The sequence below is a fragment of the Xyrauchen texanus genome, chromosome 19 (assembly GCF_025860055.1).
Source record: "Xyrauchen texanus isolate HMW12.3.18 chromosome 19, RBS_HiC_50CHRs, whole genome shotgun sequence".
Taxonomy (NCBI): Eukaryota; Metazoa; Chordata; class Actinopteri; order Cypriniformes; family Catostomidae; genus Xyrauchen; species Xyrauchen texanus.
Genome location: NC_068294.1, coordinates 8,680,012 through 8,706,091, shown reverse-complemented (window position 1 = coordinate 8,706,091; position 26,080 = coordinate 8,680,012). Strand labels below are relative to the sequence as shown.

Sequence of the window (26,080 nt, the reverse complement as noted above, 5' to 3'; positions counted from 1 at the left end):
GACAGGAAGTTGAGGAAGAGAGGGGGGCTATATTCAGACTCGAACCTGGGTCTACATGAGCTTTGTCGTGAGCATTACCCACTGTAGCAGAACTAAAAATGTTTCCCCTAATAATGTTTTTTCAAAAGTTAGTGTATACTTGTTAAGCAAGTGAGCAAAAGTCTCAGTGAAGAGCATGATTGAGATGACATATGAGAAAGTGATGTCTGAAGTAAACAAAGAAAATTCAAGGTAAATATCACTTGTGAGCAGAATATTTTTATTGGCCATCATTATAAATCTAGCTGTAATTTTACCAAATTATGCAAAACGTTTAAAAATATGATTTAATTGTGTGTATATAGTATAAATAAAATATTAGCTGTGAAATTAGCTTAAGCAAGTCAAAGAAGTCTGACATTTTATTTAACAAATATATTAAAGATTTCATTTCCATCTGCATTATTTCCAGCACAGAATTCTATTTAACACAATATAGAATTTGATATGTGCTGTAAATCTGTTGTGAATTTTCATGACTTTCAGAAAAAATGACATAAATCTGCTGTAATGCAAGCAAATACGGTGTTAGACATTGTTTGTAGAAAAAAAAAAAGTTTGACATAAGTTTTTACCTTCTAGAAATCCACAGTGATAAAAGTGTTCAAGAAACACTGTTAAATGGTGTAAGCGGGATGACTTGTGAGATGATGGTATTTTTTATATATATATTTGATTTCTATGTCATTGTAAAAACTCAATAAATATAATATTCAAGTTAGTGCATCTGATTTCTTACATTTCCAGAACTGTCTTATATTAGTGTGCTTTTAAGGGCACTAAAATGTTAAAATACTGTATATGTTACTGTAGTGCTTCTAAAAGTGCTTATGTACTATGATGACCTTTAATCCCTGAGAGTGCTAAAGTTTCTCCTAAAATTATCTCTTATAGGCCCTGCGTGTACAGTTTCTGATAAATGAACCAGAACAGTAGTCTCTGAGGGACCTTGCTAGTGTCCATGACACTTCTGGTAGAGATCTATGGTCCTGCAGTGCGAGAGTGGGCTTGTGCAGCCTGGTGGGTGTTCTTGTGTGAGTGTGATGGGGGTCGCAGCTCAGTAGGTCTGGACTGTATCCAGAGAAAGTGTTTTTGGGACTGCTAATATAAACAAAGTGGGACAGACGCTTGGGAGTTCTCTCTTTCTGTGTGTGTGTGTGTGTGTGTGTGTGTGTGTGTGTGTGTGTGTGTGTGTGTGTGTGTGTGTGTGTGTGTGTGATCGAGGCTGAGGGAGAAAGAGACTAGCAGAATGAGACCACAGTGATGACTGGACATGATTCAAATACATTCAATTAGCAAGTCAAATTGACATATTAGAATTCCATCTTTGTACCAGGAAGTAATCTGCTGTACTACAACTGTCAGTGGAGTAAAGATGTTCTCTTAAAGGGAAATGCAGTTACTTCCTGGTTCCCATTGGACTAGAACTCGTGTCTATGTCACTAGAGGGTAAGGTAAATACATTTGTATTTAGGGTTCAGGTTTGGGTTAGGGGGTAGAGTTAACAAAATATGCCTTCCTGTTGACTGTATTACAACTCACTTTTGGCGCCACCCTGTGGACATTTCACATCAACAACACTTTCAGCTTTGACCACTGGGGAAGTAGTTCATATTTCAGTAAGCACAGACCGATTTCAGTAGCAAAACTTTCAACCTCCTGTTGCCGAATTCACTGTGTGATCAGTCTGATATAAAAATCTTTGAGAAATTACAACAGAAGTCAATGATCTTTGTTGTTATAAAAGCAATATCTGCAATAACTTTCATATTATATAGAAGAGTTAAGATCTGAATGTGTCATTTAAATCAGTGGTTCTCAACCCTGTTCCTGGAGGCCCCCCAACATTGCACATTTTGCATATCTCCCTTTTCTGACACACCCAATTCAGGTCTTAAAAGGAGACTCACGTCTCTGCAGAACAAAAATGGGCTTTTCCCAATCAGTGGGCTTTTTCAAACCATTAACATTCTGTACTTTGATTGGATAGTTTTGAAAATGCTCACAGATTTGAAAACACCCATTACTGTTCCACAGAGGCCTATACTTGCTTGGAGTCTCCACTAACGAGCTGATGACTTGAATAAGGTGTGTTTGATTAGGGGAATATCCAAAATGTGTAGCGTTGAAGTGCCTCCAGAAACAGGGTTGAGAACCACTCATTTAAATCACTAGCTAGTCTTTGCTTAAAGAAATTAAATACTTAACAGTGGTTTAGTAGTCAGTGAACTTTTTCATACAAGTAAATTATACAAGCACAATGAATAAATACACTGTGAAGGCTCTTTTTAGATTGCATGCACACTTGCTGAACATTTCTCTGATTCTCTAAGCGTTCAGACACTTTAGATGAATGTTTAATATGCTCAGGGCCATTGAAGGAAAGATATTTCTTCACTCTCTTAGCCATTTTATGCTTATAAATCTTCAGAAATACATTAGATGGACAGAGAATCCTGTTGATTTCTGGTCTCGAAACAACCTAATCCTAATATGGACTAAATCTTGGTTCATGTGTGGCTCCATTGTGGAAACATGTTGGGTGTGTTAATGTAATATATTTATGATTGTGATGGAAGTTGTCTGATCATACCAGCTGTGCAGTTCTTATTATTATATGTAATTTTTAAGTGTCTTTTTGTGTTCTTTTCTAAGGGAGCTGTTTTCCCCTCAATATCAAGAGATATGGTATGATCAAAATGGCATCCGTCAGTTTTCCAGACGTTCCAACAGGGTGAGTTGGGAAGCCATTCCAGAAGTGCTCACTATCTTTCACGATAAAAAATGAACATTTAATGTTGAAAAGTTCAATTAGATGGTAATCTAATGATAAATTAAGTATTCACAGTAAACTAATAGGCTCAAAAGGTTGCTATTTTTGTGATCTTTTTTTCTCAACCCCTTTTCTCCCCAATTTGGCATGCCCGATACGCTCTAAGTCCTCTTGGTGGTGTAGTGACTCACCTCAATCCGGGTGGTGGAGGATGAATCTGAGTCGCCTCCGCGTCTGAGACCATCAATCCACACATCTTATCACGTGGCTTGTTGAGTACGAGACATAGCGTGTGTGGAGGCTTCACGTTATTCTCCGCAGCATCCACGCACAACTCACCACGTGCCCCACTGGGAGCGAGAACCACATTATAGGGTCCACAAGTAGGTTAAGCCAATGTGACTACCCACCCTAGCAACTGGGCCAATTTGGTTGCTTAGGCTGGAGTCACTCAGCACACCCTGGATTCAAACTCGTGACTCCAGAGGTGGTAGTCAGCGTCAATACTCACTGAGCTACCCAGACCCCCTAGCTCAGTGTAAGGCAACTGTATATGTGTGATCTTAATGTTTTCAGAGTAACTCTAGATTAGATACAGAAATTCAACAAAGATATCCATTTTGCATTATCTCTGCTTGGATTTTTATTTTTTTTGTAATTCAGATTGAGTTTCAAAAATTCACAATATTCTGCTGTCTTGGTTGCAGGATCACTGTTATTATCATGGGACAGTCAGAGGGATTCAGGGGTCCAGTGTGGTCCTCAGCACTTGTGCAGGACTCAGGTATCAACCTCAGCAGATATGCATGTAGCCTGTGAAAGCTTTTATTTATCTTGTATTTATTAAAAAAAACTGTTTAATGCATGATTGTAATGTAAAATGTGTTTACATAAGTTCTAAATATATGCACCACACTGCTAAAAAACAATAAAATGGCAAACAACCTACTGTACAGTTATACTAATGAACTATTAAATGGCCATCAATGGAGAAAGATGCTTTTTGGAAACAGTTGGTTGGGTGATGTTTACTAGCCAAACTTTGACACCTTGGACAAAGTGATCTTTAGTTCCAGTTTCTAAATGTGTCACTCTTAGAAACTACAGCTTTAGTGATATGATTATTATTTGCATCATGAGAAAATGTTCATGTTGCATGTCAGCAGACGGTTCTTGCCACAGCACCCAGGAAATGAGTTCATTGAGTTTATTATAACAGCATGTCTGGGATTCTGAGTGGGCTGAGAGTAGATGTATAGAGTCCTGTTCAGAGATCAGACTCCTACAGAGACTCAGTTTCCTGTCTAAGTTCCTGTAAGGCAACAAACCAAAAAAATAAAAGGCAGGCATTGGCTGATAGCACAGTATTCTTGATGTCTGGCAAAAAGAGCAATGGATATTTTGAAGCCAACACAGCTTGATTGAGTGGGGATTTGATTAGAGAAGGGGAAATATCAGACATCTTGCCAAAACGTTTGCATTTTACACAGTGCATATGCACACACGCATATCTATCCAAATTATTTTCACAGCTGCTGCTTCCAATTCCATTAAAAGTAAAGAAAGAAACATTGTATTTGGTAGTTGGTGTGTTAGTTAGTTAAAGATGAAGGGTTCAATTGCTGCACCAATAGTTACACCAAACGGAATTGCAAAATTAATGATTGTTTTCAATTCGATTTAGGTAATAGGCCTATTGCGAAACAATACATTTGTTATTGTGTCTTCCTGCAATATGTAACTACAAAGAAGCCTATCCGTGCCGCTTGTTTGTGGCCTGCTTCAAAATCTCTGCATATGGGCCCAAGGGTTAATTGCTATACCACTGCTACAAATGGCTTGTTTATAGTTGTCTTTGCATAGTACGCTTGGAAATTAGAAAGTATTTTAACATTACACACTTCAGCTTTAATCTTAATATTTAATTTTGTCTTGTTTTTGTGCTTTGCAAACTGTGCATGTTTTGTGTTTTTCCAGTGCATGCATTTTCATTGAGATTTGGGCGTCACTGCACATCTGTGAAGTGTTGTATGTGTATGAAGGTTTTGTGTTTAGGGAAAACTGGATATCCAGGAAGCAAGGAAATGTGCTTTTGCTTAAATAGCCTAGTTCAGCATAAAAAAGACTTGGCTATCAATTCAGCTTTATTCCCCTCTTTCTTCACCCTCCCATCCGGGATAAAGATCATTTTGTGTAGTGATGGTCCTGCTTCCCATGCAAAACCCAGCTGAGAGTTTTCCATCCTGTCTGTCCATTTAAATGCCTTTAAAGGGGTCATATCATGAGGAATCAAATTTTCCTTGATCTTTCGAGATAAAATTGCTTGAAGTGAAAACGTACTGTAAATTTCAGTCCCAAAAAGAACATTTATTGAAACTAAGCTGCAAAACGGCTCATGCCAATGTGCCTTGTGTGTAGCACCTACTGCTCTGCATATACTACTGAAGTAGCCCAATGTTAGAAACAAGTGGCTGGAGTTTATTTTTAACAAGGTCTGATCTTAACAGCTTGTGTGGCACATTTCAGCCATGATTGTTTAGTGATTCTGTCACAATGAATGGGAACATAATGATACACAGTATCAAAAGTTATTTTTATTTTAAAGGTTCAGGGAGAGGGTGGAAAATGGTCATGAAAAACAAAAATATTGTCAGCATATATTTATTTATTTTAGTTTTCAATATGACCTCTGTAATACTGAATCTCAATGTTCAAATATCCTTGTTTTTGTCATGTTTTCTTTTCCCAGGGGCTTAATAACACTCAACAACAGCTTGAGCTACATGATCGAACCACTAGCTAACCAAACACACTCTCAGGGACATGCTGTGTACAACGCTCAAAGCCTGAAACTGCCAGTGGGCACCTGCGGACATCTCCATGGAGATGGGAATCACATGGAAAGCCTTCAAGAGTTGATTGATGTAATGGCCTGGCCTCAACGAAATAGTAGGGTGAGATCATAGAAAACATTGGATTGCTGTACAACAACCCCTGACCTGAATCCAAAAGAGACATCCTGTTGGATCAGTGTATGTTTATTGTGAATGGGCTAACTGTCCAACATTTGGTTGCTGGGAAGTACAGAAAAGTCCCAATATACAGTGGCCCCATAGAGTATTTGGACACCTATGCTGCACTTAAAAATGTATGCATTTCATTGCATTATATATGCATGTCATTGCATACTTTACCAACTTCTCTTTCCTGTCCATTTTGCAATAACCAAGCAGTTTCAAGTTGATTTTTAGTGGATGTTTGAAGTCAGTCCAGTTCACACAGCTTGTTTAATCAAACTTGTCATTTAAATAAACGAGAAAAGCTGAGTATAGTGATACAAAACCAAGTACATTTTGTTCTTTGCAATAGCATAAATGAATAGACTGTCTGCCCCCATCATGAAGACACAGGATGTTCACCAGTCTCAATTAGACATGTCTCATGACATTTGAATCATAAAGTCACATTTGGAGTGACTCAGCAATCTAGATAATGTTCATCTCTATCTCGCCCTATCTCTCTGCAGGAAAGAAGGGATGTCAGTAGTAGCATGAAATATGTGGAGCTGATGGTGGTGGCTGACCATGCAGAGGTAAAATCACCCAGTCATTTTTGTTTATGTTGCAATGATAGTTAACAGTGTAGATTCAGCATTAGGCAAGTGCAAAAGTTCTCAATTAATGATGCCATGTAGAAATGCATCCAATCACTGGAGATTATTGAGTAATATTCGATTGGCCATGTGATCTAAACATGGCGGCACTCGTAAATGTGCACACAACACCAAGTAGAATACAGCAGCCTTTCTGGATGCTTTTTTGAAAAACTGCATCTGTGTGAACACATTTCAGATGCAATAACTGACAGGTCTAGAGCTATATTCAGTTTGACAGCGTATACTGCCTTTTTGATGACTCACCCATGATTATACCCAGATTCTGGCTTGTTTCCTGTCTTGAATCAGAAGAGCTCTAATAGAGTCTTCTTATGTGACACAAAAATAATTTCAACACTTCTAAGGTCAAAGACTAACAATGAAAGACTTTGTGTCTCTTGTGCAGTTTTTGAAACAAGATCGGGACATTGAAAAGACCAAAACTAAGCTGCATGAAGCAGCCAACTTTGTGGATAAGGTGAGAGAGAGCTGTGAGTTGTACTGTTAGACACATTATCTTTGAAATTCTATATCTGTAAGTGGACTCTAAGCACATTTTCAGACCTGTACCTAGTTTGATTTGTTCAAAAATGGGCTAAAATTGTTACAATGTTACATTTTATAGTGTGGTTCGGTTCGCATTCTCAAGGCAACATTTCAAGACGAATCAAAACTGTGGGTGCGACTCAATCAGCTCCCTAGCCCCCTATATCATGAATCAGTAGTCGATATTTTAAACATGAATTCGGACACTGGCAAGGGTGTTCATCAACTGAACATTGGGGCACTTATGACTCAATCACCTGAAAAACGATCACAAGGTCGAATTTTTACGTTTCAGTGCACTTGAAAGATTTTGCGATTGAGACAGCCCTAAAAATGTCTGACTTTCTGATCAGTACCATGAGTACTGAACTAGGGAGCTGATTGAGATGCAACCTGTATGCAAAATGTCGCTGCATGGTACTACAGGATGCTCCAAATGAGCCAGGTGTGAAAACAGCCTAATATTCTCTATTGTGTGATCTGATGTTTCCAGTATTATAAAACACTGAACATTCGTGTTGCCCTGATCTGGGTGGAGATCTGGAATGATCACGATAAGATCCGTGTTTCTGAGAACCCCTACAGCACTCTGGGTGAGTTTCTGGCCTGGAGGAGGAAACAGCTGCCACAGCTGCCCAATGACAATGCTCAGCTTGTATCGTAAGTCCCACTGTAGCTCCTCCCTATTTATTAACATATAATCAAAAATGAGTGATCAGTGATAAAGCCCACCCCAGCACTCTCCTAGATCCAGTCCTGTTATATATACCTTTAGCTGAATATCTTAGAGCAGGGGTACTCAGTTTCTATTTGTTCATGGCCCCTTTGAAACTAGAAAAGCTTTTGTAATTATATATAATTATGAAAAAAAACAAAAATGTTCAAGTTTACTTTGTTTTAATAATAAAAAAACATCTGCATTTTCTTTCATGTCACTCTTTCTTTTGAATATTGAAAAGTGTTATTTAAAAAATACAGTGAAAACTGCATACATTCTTTCAGTTTTCACTGTTTTTGCCCTCAGAGCACTGAGCACCAGAACGGAACAGTTTTTTCCCTAGCTATAAAGCTCATTCTGATTTGGATTCATTTGGTTTTGCCGTGGTTTTATTGGTAGTAAAACATCGGTCTGTGTTTTTTTTTATAGGGGCATGCCATTTCAGGGCAGCATCATTGGTCTGGCACCCCTAAATGCCATGTGTTCTGAATACCAGTCAGGTGGAGTCAATTCGGTAAAACTACCTACCGCATTATTCCATTGTGTTTTTATTGGCCTGTGTTTTAGATTTCACTTTCTCTATTTTGTCTCTTATATTCTCTCTATCTCTCGGTAGGACCACTCTGAAAATGCTGCTGGTGTTGCTGCTACTATGGCTCATGAGATGGGGCATAACTTCGGTATCAGTCATGACATTCCAGGCTGCTGTCTCGCCCAATCTGAGGATGGAGGCTGCATCATGGCTGCTGCCACAGGGTGAGATGAATGAAAGGATGCTTGGGTTTTACCAAACAAAAAGTGGGTAGAACTTGGTATTGAAAGACCTTGTACTTAAGTACAAGGGCTTAAACTGACACAAATTTCCATAGGTAATGCAGCATTTCTAAACTCTTAACAATAGTTAACAATAATTTAATGGTTTTTAATGTAAATGTAATACAGGTTAAAGCAATAATATCAAATAAAGATGAACTTGAAAAAGAAGTGTTAACATTGGGAAATGTAAGGATGCTCTCGGTTGTTAACTTGACCTTTAGATTCCACGTCCTGTTCAAAAAGCCTCCTCAAAAGTAAGTGGCATAATCATTTGCAAATTCACATTCAGATCTGACTCCATTCTTGAATGAAATGGTTTGCGATTGCTGTTTTATGTTGACTGCAAATATACCCACTGTACACAGAAAAGGAAAATGTTATTTTCATTAAGAGACAATGAAGAATTACTGAACTGGAAGAAATGTAGGCTACCATGCATACTTTATATCTCTTGAGGTCTGTAACATTTTATTAGTTGCTCTATTTTGTTGTTGGAGGCACTGAATTGGCAGTGCTGGGCAGAGATGACATCATGCCGAGAATGAAAGAGCCTATAAAACTCGAAAGCTCTAAAACACTCAGGAAACACGTTCGTTAGCATCTGCTGTATTATTCTTTTTCACAGGCATCCATTCCCTCGTGTCTTTAACCCCTGCAATGAGAGGGAGCTGAAGCGCTACCTGAGTTCGGGCGGGGGGAAGTGTCTGTTCAACCCTCCCAACACCAGGGTCATGTACGGAGGCCATCGCTGTGGAAACGGATACCTGGAGGAAGGAGAAGAGTGTGACTGTGGAGAAGTGGAGGTCTGGAGAGGCTTTTATTACTTCCTCTCACTCGCTTTCTCCCACGTTTTTATTCCAATTGGTCTTTCATGCTCATGTTTTCCCTGTTTCTGTTTCCATACAAAGGAGTGTTCAAGTCCCTGCTGTAATGCCAACAACTGCACGCTGAAGGTCGGAGCCGAGTGTGCACATGGAGTCTGCTGTCATGAGTGCAAGGTGATTTCCTGCCAAACTTCTCTACCAAACCGCTGCACCCTTTTAAGGTTTTAATGCTATGTCTGTGTGTTTTTTTTTATGTGGCCACCATTTTGGTTACTTTCTCCAAAAATAGTTGTAATTTAGTTTTACTGTACATTAACATTTCCAGCCTCTCTCTGACCCTTAAAATTAAAGGAATATTCCGGGTTCATTACAAGTTAAGTTCAATCGACAGCATTTGTGGCATAATATTGATTACCCCCTTCTCTTTAGAAAAAGCAAGAATTGTGGTTACAGTGAGTCACTTACAATGGGAGTGAAATAGGGCAATTTGTGGAGGGTTTTAAGACTTAAATGTGAAGCTTATAATTTTATAAAAGCACTTATATTAATTCTTCTGTTAAAATTCATGTTATTTGAGCTGTAAATTTGTTTAAAGCTTAAAGTTGCAGTATGTAAGATTCAGAACCCCTTGTCAATAATGACACTTGTGGCCGTTAAGTGAACTGCAGGCAGCTACCTGTTGCTTGTGCACACACTCCATTGGGACGTGAGCGAGCATCAGACAAAACAATGACGTAACGCACAAAGCCATGCTGCCATGACAACATGATGCTAAAAACACTATTCCCACAAAAGTTGTATTTAAACAACTTTACAGCTCAAATAATATACAAGTTTTAACAGAAGAATTAATGTGTGTGCTTTTGTAAAATTATAAGCTTCACATTTCTGCCTTTAAACCCACTCACTTCCATTCTAAATGACTCATTGTAAACACAAATTTTTCAAAATTTATTTTTGTGGTAAAGAATATTACGCCACAAATGCTGTTTTCTGAGCTTAACTTGAAACCAAAATATTTAACCCAGAATATTCCTTTAATAGTTCTTAATCTTTTTCTTCTTTCAATCTGTTTATCTCTGGCCAGCTGAAGAATCCAGGAGTGATGTGTCGTCCACCATCAGGCTCCTGTGACCTGCCTGAACACTGTGATGGCAAATCAGAGTCGTGTCCTGCTAACTTTTACCTGGTGGATGGCAGCAGCTGTACAGGAGACAAAGCCTACTGTTACATGGGCATGTGCCTGACACTGGAGCAACAGTGCCTCTCTATCTGGGGCAAAGGTAAGGTCTTGTCTAAACAGAAGTATAAAGAATGTTATGGCTCAAAGTCACACTTTTTGCAGATCATTGTTCTTTAAAAGTTTTGAGGATTGTCTGTTGTAACAACAACTTTAAAAATCAAGTCCCTATAACATCCCATATAACAACTTTTTAATGTTCAATGCAATGGGAAAGCATTTATGTCTACTTTGTGTTAGTAAAATCCCCAGATTTAAAAGATTACATTTAAAGTGACACCCTAAAACCAAGTTCAGCCGACAACCCCTCCCACCCCCACTCTTAGGGTTCCGCCACATCAAAAATCCCAATAAACCCCTGCTAACAACTGTCCGGAACACCTTAGCCACCAGCTTAAACATACTAGAAATGCTTAGAAACATGCTAAAACATGATAACAATGCCTAGCATCATGCTAAAACACGCTAGCAACACCTAGCAAAATGCTAGCAACACCTTGCTACATGCTATAACCTGCTAGCAACATCCAGCAAAATGCTAGCAGTAGCTACATGTTAAAACATGCTAGCAATGCCTAGCAACATCTATTTATCTCACTTTTCATTTAGCTAGCTGGTTGTTTGTTTTACTGTAATGTCTGTAACCATCAGACTTTTAGCTACTTTAAACTCACAGGCTTTCAAGCCAACATCAAAATTTCCATCTAGTAATTTGAACTACGTAGTTATCTAGTTTATTTTTGAACTTTTGCCATTTTACAGACAGGTATAGTGAGAAAAGAGACAGAAAATGATAGAAAGATGGAGAAGTACCAGATTTAGTACTTCAAACTAAGGAGAAGTTAAGCAACTTGGTCAACTCCTGTTGTTATAAATGTGCTCTATAAATAAAGGTTGAGATGAGAAGTACTAGATTTAGTATAATGTGTTTTAGTGCCAACATTATCCTAATTTTGTTTTTGTGTTTGTACCATTTAATTTTCTTAAATTATGTAATTATGAAGAATATAGACCAGTGGAGTTCTCAAAATTGATTATGATTTCATATTTTTTGGGTGCTTTCACATTTCTCAGCGGTATACTGTTTACTGTAGTACATCATACAGAGGAGTTACTGTGCTTGGCTGTAATATTAGTATCTGAATGTGATGCCATCTGCTGCAATCTCTGGCAACCAGTTAAAGCCCTTGTGCCCAGCTGAGATATAATAAAGTGTATGTTTGAGACATGATTGATGCCTCATTTGTGTCCATTCTATTCTATATTATTCTATTCTATTCTATTCTATTCTCAGATGCCCGCCCTGCTCCTGATCTTTGCTTTACTAAAGTTAACGAAGCTGGCGATTCTTATGGAAACTGTGGCAAAGACCTGATGGGGAACTACAGAAGGTGCACAGAGAGGTGAGATCCATTTACTAAAATCATACAATCAGGGTCGAATTCATTAAACGGTACTCTGAAAACCTACATCTTATTCACATATCACCTGCAGTCTAACCAAACACTATTTTCACTGACTGGTATAGCATTGCGCCATGCTTGCCATGTCGGCAGCCATATCTGCACACTGGTGGTGATTGAGAAGAGTCCCCTGTTCACTGTGTAATGCGCTTTGAGTGTAGTGTCAGAAAAGCGCTATATTAATGTAACATTCATTCATTCATCATTTCTATGCAAATAAGGCTCATTATAGAATGTACCAGATTCTCAAAACTCGGAAAGCTGGTGGTAAACAGAATTTTATTTGAAAGGGATGTTTGTGTACATTTTCTAGTAATTGACGTGGTAGCAATAATGTGGCCATCATTTTGTCATCATGTTGTGGAGTGACATTTGATGCTGTTGGGTTTCATTTTAGGAATGCTAAATGTGGAAAGATTCAGTGCCAGAGTGCTGCCAGCAAGCCTATTGAATCCAACGCTGTCTCCATTGACACCAACGTCAACGATGGTGAACAGAAGATCCTGTGCAGAGGGACACATGTGTACAAGAGTGCGACGGTTAAGGAGAGCCAGGGAGACACTCTAGACCAAGGGCTGGTTCTGACCGGGACCAAATGTGGCGAGAACGCGGTAGGTACTGACCACATACAAAACGTTTGACTCCTCATAACATAACAATCAGGGTTTTGTGACTTTTAGTCTTTTAGCTTTGAGTCCATATGTTCACAAAATCTACATATTTAAAATATACAGTCTTTCTCTTCCAAAATGAACCATGACTTATCTACTTGTACATAAATGCATATAGAATTTTTTTTCCAATAAAATGCACCCTAGAATGAAAATGTCTGCCTCTTCCCCTAATACTACCTGCCTTTGACTAGTAATTACAAGTCATAGTTTACAGCTGTGATGTTAACTAGGCTATTAGCTATTAAAAGTAAAAAGGACAAGCCCTTTGATAAGTTCCAACTTCCTGCTTCAATTGTGTTCTAACAGTTTCTGGGGATTTAAAGTCAATTCTGTAATTGGAGCATTCTTGAGAAACCTTTCCAGTTGGTCCAATTTTTATGCAATTTTCCTCTCACTCTCTCATTTCTATCATTGTCTGTCTGAACAGATCTGTTTTGAAGGGGAATGCCGCAATGCCTCTTTCCTGCGATCAGATGACTGCAATGCCAAATGTCATGGCCATGGGGTAGGTGGGAAACTATATAGCATCTCTCTGCATAGAGCTTGCACACTTTATACATACATGGCCATAGCAGATCTGCCGTCCAAATGCATATACTGTTTACGTCATTTCCTCTTAATTTCATGACTCAAATATAACGTCAATTAAAATAATCCCATTCTCACTATTAATCATATGGGTTAATAATACTTCTTATCTAATTCTAATGTGGGTTGGGGCTTGGCTAATTTAAGCAATTTCAGGAAATTATTTCAGTCCCTTTCAAATGTGTGGGTTAATGTGTGTGTGTGTGTGTGTGTGTGTGTGTGTGTGTGTGTGTGTGTGTGTGTGCGTGTGAACCTATGAAGTTTATTTTTAATGCCCTAAACATACAGCAGAAAGCTGGTGGATAGAGAGATGGAACAGGGACCCTTTTACATATTGTGTTGCACTTTAAACATGCACTCAGTAATATTTTCCTCATTAAAAAAAGTTTAACTTCTAAAGACATGAATTGTAATTTTGCAGTATATGTAGGAAATCATGAGCACTCACATTAGAATGAAGACTTCAGTCATATCAGTAACCTTATAAAAGCCGTTTTATTCTACATGGAGAGGGTCCAGACATGGGGACAATCACATGACCACAATCACATACAATCATATGACCAGCTGAATACTACTCGCTTAATCTCAGTAACTGTCCTGTTATTGGACACTTTCACTCATTGATTAAAGTAATCATGGCTGATTGAATACATTTCTACAACAGCATCTGAAACTGGAAACTATTAATTTTAAATGATGCTGCATCCAAGCCACTAGGTGTCAGTGTAAGTCCAAGATGACACAATGACAAAAGTTACTGAGTGCACCTTTAAGCCTGGCCTATAATAACATGCTTATAGAACCATATTAATGCGTTTACTTTATGATGCTCAAATTGCAAAGCCATTAAAGTAATAATTATTGATGTACAGAGCCATATACTTGTTCATTACATTTTCATTTTACTTAAAGGGATAGTCCACCCAAAAAAATAAAATTCTCTCATCATTTACTCACCCTCATGCCATCCAAGATCTGTATGACTTTCTTTCTTCTGCTGAACATAAACATAAAGATATTTAGAAGAATATTTCAGCTCTGTAAGTCCATACTATGCAAGTAAATGGTGGAAAGAACTTTGAAGTTCCAAAAAGCAGATAAAGGCAGCATAAAGGTAATTCATAAGACTCCAGCCGATGATGCCAATGAGTCAATGATGACAGGATTTTCACTTTTGAGCAGGGGTGGAAAGAGTACTGAAACATCATAATTAAGTAGTTAAGTACTGTTACTTCCAAAAAAGTCTAGTGTGAGTAGAGTAAAAGTAGCTGTCCTAAAAACTACTCAAGTAAGAGGAAAAGAGTAGCTCATTTAAAAGTACTCATGAGTAGTGAGTATTGAATACTGAGTTGCAAAACCTATGCCCGATTATAATGAACACTGTATGCCAACTTTTAAAATACATCACTTATCTATGATAAACATTACAGGATTCTGATTCCAAAAAATAAAAGGGCAACATGATAACAGAAAAACTTATTTTCAAAACACTGATCACCATTTTAAATCGTAATGTATGAAACAATTAGACTAAAATCAGTTTATGTGTAGGGTCTAAATTTCCCTTAATGCCGACAGAGTGTTATTGTTGTGCATAAAACATGTTCAAACAAGGCAAGGAATGCAAAAAAATGCTAAATAAGCAGGATAACTTGACATGTCATGTCCTGCACAATAGAGGAGGTAGAGCAGGCATGGGAAAAGTTGCTTGGTACAGGGCCTACATCACGCTTAAAAAAGGATTAATTCACCCAAAAATGAAAATTCTCTCATCATTTACTCACCCTCATGACATCCTGGATGTGTATGACTTTCTTTCTTCTGCAGAACACAAATTAAGATTTTTAGATAAATATCTCGGCTCTTTTGGTCCATACAATGAAATTGAATCGGTGCTAAAATATTGAAGCTCCTCAAATCACATAAATCAGCATAAAAGTAGTCTAATCCATGTGCCTCCAGTGGTTTAATCCATGTCTTCAGAAGCCATATGATAGATATGATGAGAAACAGATCAATATTTAATTCCTTTTTTTACTTTTAATTCTCTTCCCTGCTCAGTCAATCTCCACTTTAACTTTCACTTTCTTCTTTTGTTTTGGTGATTCACATTCTTCATGCATATCGCCACCTACTGGGCAGAGAGAATAATTTCTAACAAAAATAGAGTTCAATATATTGGTCTGTTTCTCATCCACACCTGTCATATAAATTCTGAAGTCATGGATTAAACCACTGGAGTCATATGTATTAATTTTATGCTGCTTTTATGTGCTTTTTGGAGCATCAAATTTGGTTACCCCTTCACTTACACTGAATAGACCTACAGAGCTGAAATATTCTTCTAAAAGAATATCCTTTAGAGATACACTGTTCAACATTTAGTTATTGTATCTTTTAAGCCCAGAAATAGTTGTGTTTTCATTCTGATGCACAATTTTCTGAAGTTTGTGACTGGTGGAATATTCTGCTGAAGTATTGCTCCACAAATGTTGATACTTTTCTATCTTTATAAAGGCTAAGCATAATTATAAATAATTGTATCATCTCTTCCTTCCTGGTATTTTATTATACAATAAACACACTCTCTACATCAGGGGTCAGTATTATTAAAAAACGATCAATATTTTCAAAAAATATTATATAAAAAATGTCAGTGTTTTATTCTATTACATTAATACTTTTAAAGCTACTCAAGTTATTCAGCCAAAAGTAGTGAGCGGTTTGCTCATTTCTTTATTAATGTTGTTTGATTAATAGACATAGCCTATAGACAGTGCTCAATTCGGTTACATGTACACTTCAAGTCCAACATTTTGATGCAAATACGCTTTTTGTCCCACTGTTTAAATTCACTTTAGACATGAACGACTGTGTTTACATTAATGCCTCATGAAGACTTTTATAGGAATTATAAAATGTATTTGATCATTTAGGCGCAATACCCACAATAGTGCACAAACATTAGCCGCTTGTCAATCAAACAACACGCAGCTAATGTAGATAATCTGGATCAACCAACCAGTGGTGCTCTTGCTATCGCTATCGATGTAATGAACACCCCTGTTCTAGATGTAGAATATAGGCTAAGTATAGAAAACTACTCAAAAGTTTGATTGAGGACATCTCTCTTTTTTCCAATAAACATCTAGATAATTTTACTGCCTATCCCTGTTGATAACATTGCATTAATCTCTCACAGCAGCCCAATAATCTGAGATTAGATAGTTACATTACAGGCTATGTTATAGACACAAAGAATCTAGTAAGCAGAAATATGAAATTTACCTCTATGTGTCTTCAAATTAGAGACAGGATTAATGCTGTTATCTGGCTTGAGCAAGTTAAACTCATATGACACAATCAAGCAATTGGCCTTTTTCACTGCGAAAAGCCCTTTCAGGTGCGGCTGAGATGTTCAGCTGTAAACTGTGCTTGAGGCATTCTCCACATCCATAACAGTTAGCACCAGATCTACAGCTGCAGCTTAAGTTTTTTACGTGTGATTTGATTTGACGGGAGTCATGAGACTCTCTCTAGCCAATCATGTTGATAGATAAAAATGAAATCAGGACAGGGAAGTAGCAAACACAGACGGTGTGAAAATATCGCCGTAAAAGTATACAATTTTTAAACTACTTCAAAAATTACAATTCTTGGGAAAAGTAGCTAATTAGTAGTAATTACACTAACGTGCATATTTGTAATTCGTTACTTTACACCCCTGTTTTTAAGTAAACAACCCCTTTTATAAATGGGAGTGAACATTATCTTCTTAACTTTGGCTTTGGTTGAAGTTAACTTCATATAGTATATTTGTGAAATGCATATTTTAATTGTTTTTCACAAAATGTGTTTAGAATTTAACAATAATTAACATAGAACAGACCCCTGACTTAAAGGAAGAGTTCAGCCGGCAAAACCTTAGCAATGGTACTAAAGTTTGTTTTTTGTCATCTCTTTCCCTGCAGCTTTGCAATAACAACCACAACTGCCATTGTAACTCAGGCTGGGCACCGCCCTTTTGTAAAAGTACAGGTACAGGAGGCAGTGTAGACAGCGGGCCTGTGATCGCACACAGTGAGTCAACTTAAACACAAATGCTACAACATGTAATTGAAGTACTGCTTAACATTTGCACTTATGCTAATGTTAGTTTTTTGTTCTTATTTCTTGCAGGCTATCTTTATCTTGTCCTGATTCTACTCTTAGTGTTTTTTCTATTGGCTGTTCTGGCTGTCTGCTGCTATGTCTGCAAAAAGAAGACCTGCCCCCTCAAAGGCTCCGCCCTTCCTGCTACTCAAATATGCAACAAGTAATCAAGAAAATTCTCAACTGTTTTAAGTGTAAATATGAAACCAGTGGTTCTCAACTGGTTTTCCTTCAGGACCCAGATTTTAAATTGGGCATCAAAAGGTGACCCGATACAGTAATTCAATTGCATACTGTATAAAAGTACACATAAATGTCCCTAAAATCAAATGTGAAATGTATTAATATTACCATGAACTGCATAGGGCTGACAATAAGTTTTGTGAACTACATGAGTGTAAATTACAGTCGCTACAGTTTCATGTTTTTTTTTTTCCTCTTTCAAATTTTGTTCATGGTTTTTGAGGATGTGGACATGCCATGCAACATGTCCATGACGGCATCTGCCTATTACTGTTAAAATAACACTGTAGAATTTGATTGGAAGGCATGTGATGTCAACATGTATGTGAAGCATTTTTTCTTCCCTTTTAAAGTTAAAAAGTCTATTTATATACTGCCATGCATGATTATGCACTTGCATTTTAACATTTGCCAAATTTCCAAGTATTGTTTCTTTAATCTGCTGTCTGTGACCTACCCTATCAGTACAAACCCAAAACCTATTTTAGGACGCAACCCACCACTTGAGAACCACAGAACCACAATATCTATTTGTATCTTTCTTGGCAGTTCTGATGTCAGCAATTGTGTTATTTTCTTGTTAGTATTCCAGACTCCCTTGAGTGTAAAAGTCACAGCACAGGTCACGTCAACCCAGTGTTCCAACCAAAGAAACCTCACGCTGATGAACAGGTGTGAAGTTGTTTGTTGTCAGCATGTGCCCGCAGTACTGTATGTCCATCCAAAAGCACTGTTTCATGCATTATTGTCATCTTGAAAATTACCCACATTTCACCATCCCAGAAATGCACATTTATTCTCTCTGTAGCGAAACACACAAAGAGTGCTGTTGTACTGAATATTGGCACTGCTGTGTTTCAACTGATAAGGTAACACAGGTAATCACATCTTATGTGCTGATATTCAGTACAACAGCCCAGTGAGTTGTGATATCACTTTTATACAACAGTTCTATAAGCAAAAAGTAGGGCTGCCGATTTAACGTGTTAATATAGTGCGATTTAATTTGATAAAAAACTAGTTACAAAATTACTAAATTAATCTTGCCTCCTGACCCGTACTTAAATTAAGTAATAAAAATCTGTATTTTACTAGCAGCAATTTAAGCTTGAAGTAACTATGTAACTAGGAGCTGAGTCAGCATGGGGCAGTCAGCACATCTCAACAAACCTCACAAGCAGTGCAGCCACAAAATGAGAGCTGCTCACACAGGACGCTTTCTTAACAGCAGGATGAAGCACAACAGAATGCAGGGATCTCAAGATGCAATTTTCATCATTTCAACTATTAACTTGAACCAGCAGCCTAAAAACATGACTGATGCTAAAAACTATTGAGATGCTCCAAAAGTGTCCATTTGACACACATGATGAAACAATATTTATATTATTTAGTAAAAACGTATCGATCATAAACTTTAGTACATTTTATTATTTAGCCTACATAAATGATCAGATAAGGTGCATACACACAACTAACAAACTGAATCACAGTCATTAAAGAAGCCGACTAGGAAGTATTAGCTAGCTAGTGGCTACATAGCCCACTGTCATATGAGGCTAGGTAGCTTGTAGCTAGCAACTAGCTAATCCAGCTAATATGATATCATTGTGTACTGAACAAGACAGCACTGTCAATGCAATACAGCTATCGACTGAACACAACAGCAACACCGACATCAACACAATTGCTGTTTATTTGTATTTAGCTAAACGGTATTAAACGGTATGCTCATTTTTAGCATAAAAGAGGTCACACGCCTTATGTAGGATTGAATTTAAGCTTCAAATTTAAGGGTAGCTTACCCTGTGGAGTTTACTTGTAAATAAATAAGTAATGCTTAATTCATTTTTTAGGTCTAACAAACATATGGAATGCATTTCCTTTACATTAATGGTTTGAAATATATATTGTGATGAATATCGAACAATATGAAAATAAATATTGTGATCATATTTTTTGCCATATATCACCCAGCCCTACCGATATATATAGGCAAAATATTGACTTATAAAGCAACTTTTTTTCCACCGAGTAATTTGATTTACGGCATATCATGTAATTAATTCCATTACATTTTGAATCGATTGATAGCCCTAGCAGGAAGTTTATATTGTGTAACTCACATTTTAGGTGCAATATGATCAGTACTTAACAATACTTGTATTTTTGCTATATTTATGAAAAACAAATGGGTAAATCAATATCTAAAAATCAAAGCAATATCAATTTAACAACTTTTTGACCATTAAAATAATGGATTAATTGTAAATGCAATGTTTTTGTTATCTCCACAGCAGCGCAGTCCTCAGGCGAGTCCTACAGGTCCACCTCGATCCAGAAATTGTATTGTCCGACCCACTGTGGTGTTGCCTCCAATCCCAGCCTATGCTGCGCAAAATCAAAGTTTACAGTATTCAGAGACTTCCAAACCATCTCCATCAGCTCCCCCCAAAACAAGACCACTCCCCCCTAACAGACCCCTTCCACCCAGTCCCATGATCAAACCCTCCCAGGCTGCAGAGGTGAGTGTTTTGCACTTGTGGTTAATGTTGTTCTTTTGTCCTGAGCAAATGCAAAGACAACATTTGCAGAACTGATCAATCATAGAGTTAAGTTTGCACACGAGCAAATGTAATCATCCTCCACCATAACATTTAAGCACTCTGTTTGCATAATAAACAGTTTACTGACTATGACTACACATTCATTGCTGTGTCCCATCTAGATGGTGCCTAAGAATGGCTTGCCAGTGTCAGCAGCCATGTTGCACAAAGGGAAATTCAATCTAATGCCCCCTTCTGGACACTACCAACATTTCAGGTAATACACAGAGACAGGTTTGACAATTTACAGCATTTGTGGTATAATGTTGATTACCACAAAAAAATCTTTCAACTTGTTCCTCCAAAAAAAGCACAAATCGTGGTTACAGTGAGTCACTTACAATGGAAATGAATGGGGCCATTTTTTGGAGGGTTAAAATGCAGAAATGTGAAGCTTACAATGTTAAAAAAGCATTAAAGGTGCTGTAGGCGACTTTTTTCATGGAAAGGTATGAAATATATAATCATACTCCCTGAAAGATATCACACCGATCACTGTGACCATTATAATCTCTGTAAAAAGTGTCCACGGACATATTTGTTCTGTAGCCAATCAGATGGCACCTGAGGCGCTTCCTGCCTGTCAATCATAAGTGTTGTCCTTGCAGTGAATTTTTGAGGCTTAATGTCATATTCTGATTTATAATTTGTCAGTTGTGGGTGCTATTGTTGTATTTGACAAGCGTGGGAATGTGCTTTGTGTTGGTTTAAATGGTATTTGTGGTGTTTTAGAAAGAGGGGCATGACTGTATAGTTCAGCGAGTGATGCCCAGTTGTCATGTCAGAAATAAATATGGTTATCTTCCATTACTGTCTAAGTTGGTGCAAACAATGTATTTTTGGTTCCATCATACAAGACAATTTGTATACTGCACATCACATGCACTACATACTGCAGAGATATGAAAGTTGTATGCTAGTATGCTATTCAGGATATAGCCACACACCACTACAAAAGGAAAATATATGCACAAATTAGAAAATTATTAGGTAAAATTACTATTAGTTGTAAAGTGATTAGTAATAATAATTATTTGGTATTTTGATGTCCATAATTGTGTCATAGGTTCCAAAGTGAATTTTCTGGAAAGAGCTGATTCTGAGTGAAGCTCATCCGAATGATTCACATCAGCTCTGCACCTTGAAGATGTCCTGAAGAGAGACCAATTCAACTGCCTCACGCAAAGTGATGCTCGCCTTATTGACTTGATAACAGAATTATGGATACCATGTTACTTCCTTTTTTTCAGGTTGTACAGTTCCACTATTCATGTGCCATATGCTCCATTTGTTATTTTATGTCTATTACATTATAGAGACCGCAGAGAAAAGATCAATCAAAAATATGAAGTATGGCATAATAATCCAATAAGAGCATGGGTCATCTGAAACAATACTTGCATTAAGAAGATGAAATGTAGAGGTTTTTATTGTATGGAAGTGTATTATACTGTATGAATTGAGTAAACTGGAAATGTCAGATTGGTCTAGTCATGAACTAACTGACAGGAAATATAGTTTAGTGCTATGGTGCATCTGTGCTCAGGAAACCGCTCTGAAAAAAGAAAGGAAAAAAAAAGAATCAAGAATTCAAAAAGGTAAGAAGATTGTTTGCTTAGCAATAATAGTTTAGAAACTCAGATAAACTGTACAGCGCTGTTTTTATGTTGAATTATGAGTAACAGGTCAAATCAATCTGATTTAAAAGATGTTTGCAATGATGCTGGACATTATGGGATGGAAGAGTTTACTTCTGGTGCTTTGTTTTTTAATTGAATTTTTTAAAACAATGTGTTTTAATAACAATTGATTAAATGTTCTTTTTAAATAAGGGCATTAAAGCAGGGAATGTATTTTAGGTTTAAATAACATGTAAACAAATTTTGTTTTTAGTCTTTGGGATAGAGTTGAAATTTCTATCTTGTTTGCTCTGGATGAATAGTAATATTCTCTCATCATGCTTAATGTTTTGGGAGACTATATGACCAACGTACTGGATTTCTGACTTTTTATGATGTACATAATTCATAATGTTAAGATTTGCGAATCAATGATGACGCCTTAACTAAAATGATTCATTGTATTGCTGTTTGAGTATACATTGTGTATAGTGGATGTAAAGTTTGCCTGGTATTATAGACTGCATCGGAAGCTGGAAACAATGTCACCACAGTTTTTATTCTGGCTTAATTTCAGTTTCTGTTATTATGAGAATTAAAAATGTTGTCCTATGCAAAATGGGCGTTAATGCAGTGCCTTCCATGTCACATCAGAAATAAATTTCCATCAGTTATTCTTGATGCTGTGCATTTTTATTATTGTTGTTGGAGTGTAAATTGAATTATAGTTTGATTAACAAGTTAAATGTCTTACCTAAGATGTTAAAGTATGATATCATTTACTATTTGTTTTTTTTGTGTAAATGATATCACACCAAATTGCACGGAAAGTTTAAATAAAAAAATTCAATAAATAAATTAGTATTTGTTGTCATTCTTGGGATTTGGTCATATTTAAACCTGGAAAACAAACTTTAATACATTTTCTGAATACTTAACTAAATTAGGCACATATTAAACATATTAAAACCTTAAACAAATAATATTTTCCCAACTCCGGGTTTAAAGCCCTTTTATTATTATTATTTTTTTTCTGATTTGGACAACTTTTGTTCTGAACTCTGTCACGGACAAAATGGAATTGGTTTGAAACAGATTCTACACTAAAACATTTGAAGCTCCAAAAAGCACAAAGTCAGCATAAAAGTAATCCATCCATAAGACTCCAGTGATTAAACCCATATCTTTAGAAGTGATATGATACATGTGGGTGAGAAACAGATCAATAAAGTTGGTGGCAATATGCACAAGAATGTGAATTGTCAAAAACCAAAGAAGAAGAATGTGAAAGAGGAGATTTATAGTAAAATAGATCTGAAATATTGATCTGTCTCTCACCCACACATATCATATCTGAAGACATGGATTAAACCTCTGGAGTCATATGGATTACTTTTATGCTGATTTTATATGCTTTTTGGACCTTTAAAGCTCTGACCGCCATACACTTGCATTGTAAGGACCTACAGAGCTGAAATATTCTTCTGAAAATCTTCATCTGTGTTCAGCATTTACATTTACATTTATTCATTTGGCAGACGCTTTTATCCAAAGCGACTTACAAAAGAGGAAGAACATCAGCGAATCATCTTAAGGTGACAGTGGTACGAAACGTGCCATACTACAAAGATTCACTATCATCAGAATAGTATACAAACAGATTTAAGTGCAACAAGAATTGAAAATAATATTATTTTTATTTTTTTGTGACTGGTTAAGTTTTTTTTTAATGTTTTTTGAAGATAGTGAGTGAGAGTGAGTCAGCTTCACAGATTGAGCTGGGAAGGTCATTCCACCAACGTGGTATGATGAAACTGAAAGTCCTGGAAAGTGTTTTGGTGCCTCTTTGTTTTGGTACAACAAGGCGACGTTCCTTAGCCGACCGCAGGCTTCTGGTGGGAACGTAGCTCTGCATAAATGTTTTTAGGTATGCTGGAGCAGACCCAGTGAATGATTTGTATGCTAGCATCAGGGCCTTGAATTTAGTATGTGCATGAACCGGCAGCCAGTGGAGAGAGACAAAGAGCGGTGTAACATGTGCTCTCTTAGGTTCATTAAAGACCAGACGTGCTGCTGCATTCTGGATCATTTGCAGAGGTCTAATAGCACATGCAGGAAGGCCTGCAATGGGAGCGTTACAGTAGTCCAGTCTAGTTATGACAAGGGACTGAACAAGCAGTTGTGTGGCATGTACAGAGAGGAAGGGTCTTATCTTCCTGATATTGTAGAGTGTAAATCTACAAGATCTTGCAGTTTTTGAAATGTGGTCTGTGAAATTTAGCTCATCATCAATGGTTACCCCTAGAGTTCTGACCGTTTTGGAAGGCGAAACTGTAGTTGGACCCAGCTGCACGGTGATGTTGTGTTCAACAGCAGGGTTAGCTGGAAAGACAAGGAGTTCGGTCTTGGCTGGGTTAAGTTGCAGGTGGTGTTCCACCTGCAACTCAGCAGCGATTCGAGCGGTCACTGTGGTGTCGTTGCGCTGGAAAGACAAGTAGAGTTGCGTGTCATCAGCATAGCAGTGGTAAGAGAAACCATGTGACTGGATGATGGGTCCTAATGACGTTGTGTATATGGAGAAGAGAAGTGGCCCAAGCACTGATCCCTGAGGTACCCCAGTAAGTAACTGATGTGGCTTGGATACCTCACCTCTCCAGGCTACCTCAAAGGACCTTTCTGAGAGATAGGAGTTGAACCAGCCAAGCACAGTTCCGGTGATGCCCAGTTTAGAGAGGGTGGAGAGTAGGATTTGATGGTTGACTGTGTCAAAGGCAGCAGAAAGGTCCAGCAGAATCAGAACGGATGATCTGGATTCAGCTTCCGCCTGTCTCAGCGACTCGATGACAGACAGCAGGGCAGTCTCAGTGGAGTGTCCACTTTTGTAGCCCGACTGATTGTCATCCAGCAGCTTGTTCTGTGAGAGATAGGCGGAGATCTGATTGAAAACTGCCCTTTCAAGTGTTTTTGCCATGAATGGGATGAGAGAGACTGGTCTGTAGTGTTCTATCTGTGTGGGGTTAAGTGCAGGTTTTTTCAGCAGTGGGGTTATTCAAGCCTGCTTAAATGTAGTGTGAAAAGTGCCTGTAAGTAGAGATGTGTTAATTATGTGTGTAAGTGCAGGTAGGATGGACGGAGAGATGGCCTGGTGAAGGTGTGATGGAATGGGGTCAAGGGATCAGGTGGTGGAGTGGTTGAGAGGAGGAGTTTAGAGACCTCAGTGTCAGTTAAAGGAGAGAACGAGAGAAAGAAGAGTTGCATACAGGAGGTGAGTGTTTGACAGGGTGTGGTGCTGTGAATGTATTGCTGATGGCTGTAACCTTATTAGTAAAACATGTTGCGAAGATATCTGCTGTCAGTGATGTGTCAGGTGGTGGAGGGGGAGGACAGAGAAGTGTGTTGAATGTTCTAAACAAGCCACGAGTGTCTGTGGTGCTGTTGATCTTGGTCTGGTAATATGAAGTTTTTGCAGCTTTAACGTTATCTGAAAAAGTTGCAAGCAGAAGCTGATATTTACCAAGATCGGCTGGATCTTTAGATTTCCGCCATCTCCTCTCAGCTGCCCTGAGATCAGTCCGATGTTCACGAAGGACGTCAGACATTCAGGGGCTGGGTGGTGTAGTACGTGCTGGTCTAGAGGAGAGAGGACAGATGTTGTCTAGACAGGTTGTTAAAGTAGAGCTAAGTGTGTCTGGGGCAGTGTTTACATCAAGCATGGAAAATACATTTATTGTGGGAAGAGAGGCAGAGATATCAGTGGAAAGGCGAGAGGGCGAGAGGGAACGGAGGTTATGGCATGTATATATACATATATATATATATATATATATATATATATATATATATATAAAATAAAAAAACATGCACAAATAAATGTTCACATTAATGACAAAACCTTCAGACAGTGAGCACATTTTAAGAATTAATTTCCAGGTAGTTTCGGTGAAGCGCCTCAGGGACACGGATATAAGGTAGCCTACAATTGGTATAAGATACAAAAAAGACATTCTGTTATGATCAAGATATATTAATGCAGAAATTATTTTAATTCATTATAATGGACATATCAACATCTTGTTAAAAAGCTTTTAACACTTCATTTTACTGAACCACCACTTTAAAAA

At 37.6% G+C, this 26,080-nt stretch overlaps 1 protein-coding gene across 2 annotated transcripts in view; it reads left to right on the top strand.

Moving 5' to 3' along the window:
• Window positions 1-22,782, top strand: part of LOC127659462 (disintegrin and metalloproteinase domain-containing protein 19-like) — a 40,609-nt gene extending 17,827 nt beyond the window's left edge. The window contains exons 4-23 of one of the 2 annotated variants that reach the window (XM_052149302.1): window positions 2,695-2,773; window positions 3,520-3,596; window positions 5,562-5,766; window positions 6,339-6,404; window positions 6,874-6,945; window positions 7,507-7,673; window positions 8,161-8,245; window positions 8,348-8,487; window positions 9,173-9,350; window positions 9,456-9,545; window positions 10,459-10,654; window positions 11,906-12,014; window positions 12,472-12,685; window positions 13,176-13,253; window positions 17,311-17,419; window positions 17,519-17,654; window positions 18,319-18,406; window positions 20,035-20,259; window positions 20,463-20,557; window positions 21,407-22,782. In XM_052149302.1, coding sequence (XP_052005262.1) covers window positions 2,695-2,773; window positions 3,520-3,596; window positions 5,562-5,766; window positions 6,339-6,404; window positions 6,874-6,945; window positions 7,507-7,673; window positions 8,161-8,245; window positions 8,348-8,487; window positions 9,173-9,350; window positions 9,456-9,545; window positions 10,459-10,654; window positions 11,906-12,014; window positions 12,472-12,685; window positions 13,176-13,253; window positions 17,311-17,419; window positions 17,519-17,654; window positions 18,319-18,406; window positions 20,035-20,259; window positions 20,463-20,557; window positions 21,407-21,437 — 2,440 coding nt within the window. In that variant the 3' untranslated portion in view covers window positions 21,438-22,782. Of the gene's footprint in view, window positions 1-2,694; window positions 2,774-3,519; window positions 3,597-5,561; window positions 5,767-6,338; window positions 6,405-6,873; window positions 6,946-7,506; window positions 7,674-8,160; window positions 8,246-8,347; window positions 8,488-9,172; window positions 9,351-9,455; window positions 9,546-10,458; window positions 10,655-11,905; window positions 12,015-12,471; window positions 12,686-13,175; window positions 13,254-17,310; window positions 17,420-17,518; window positions 17,655-18,318; window positions 18,407-20,031; window positions 20,260-20,462; window positions 20,558-21,406 lie in introns of both variants that reach the window. The other variant, XM_052149301.1, reaches the window with a different exon arrangement.
• The last annotated feature ends 3,298 nt before the right edge of the window (window positions 22,783-26,080 follow it).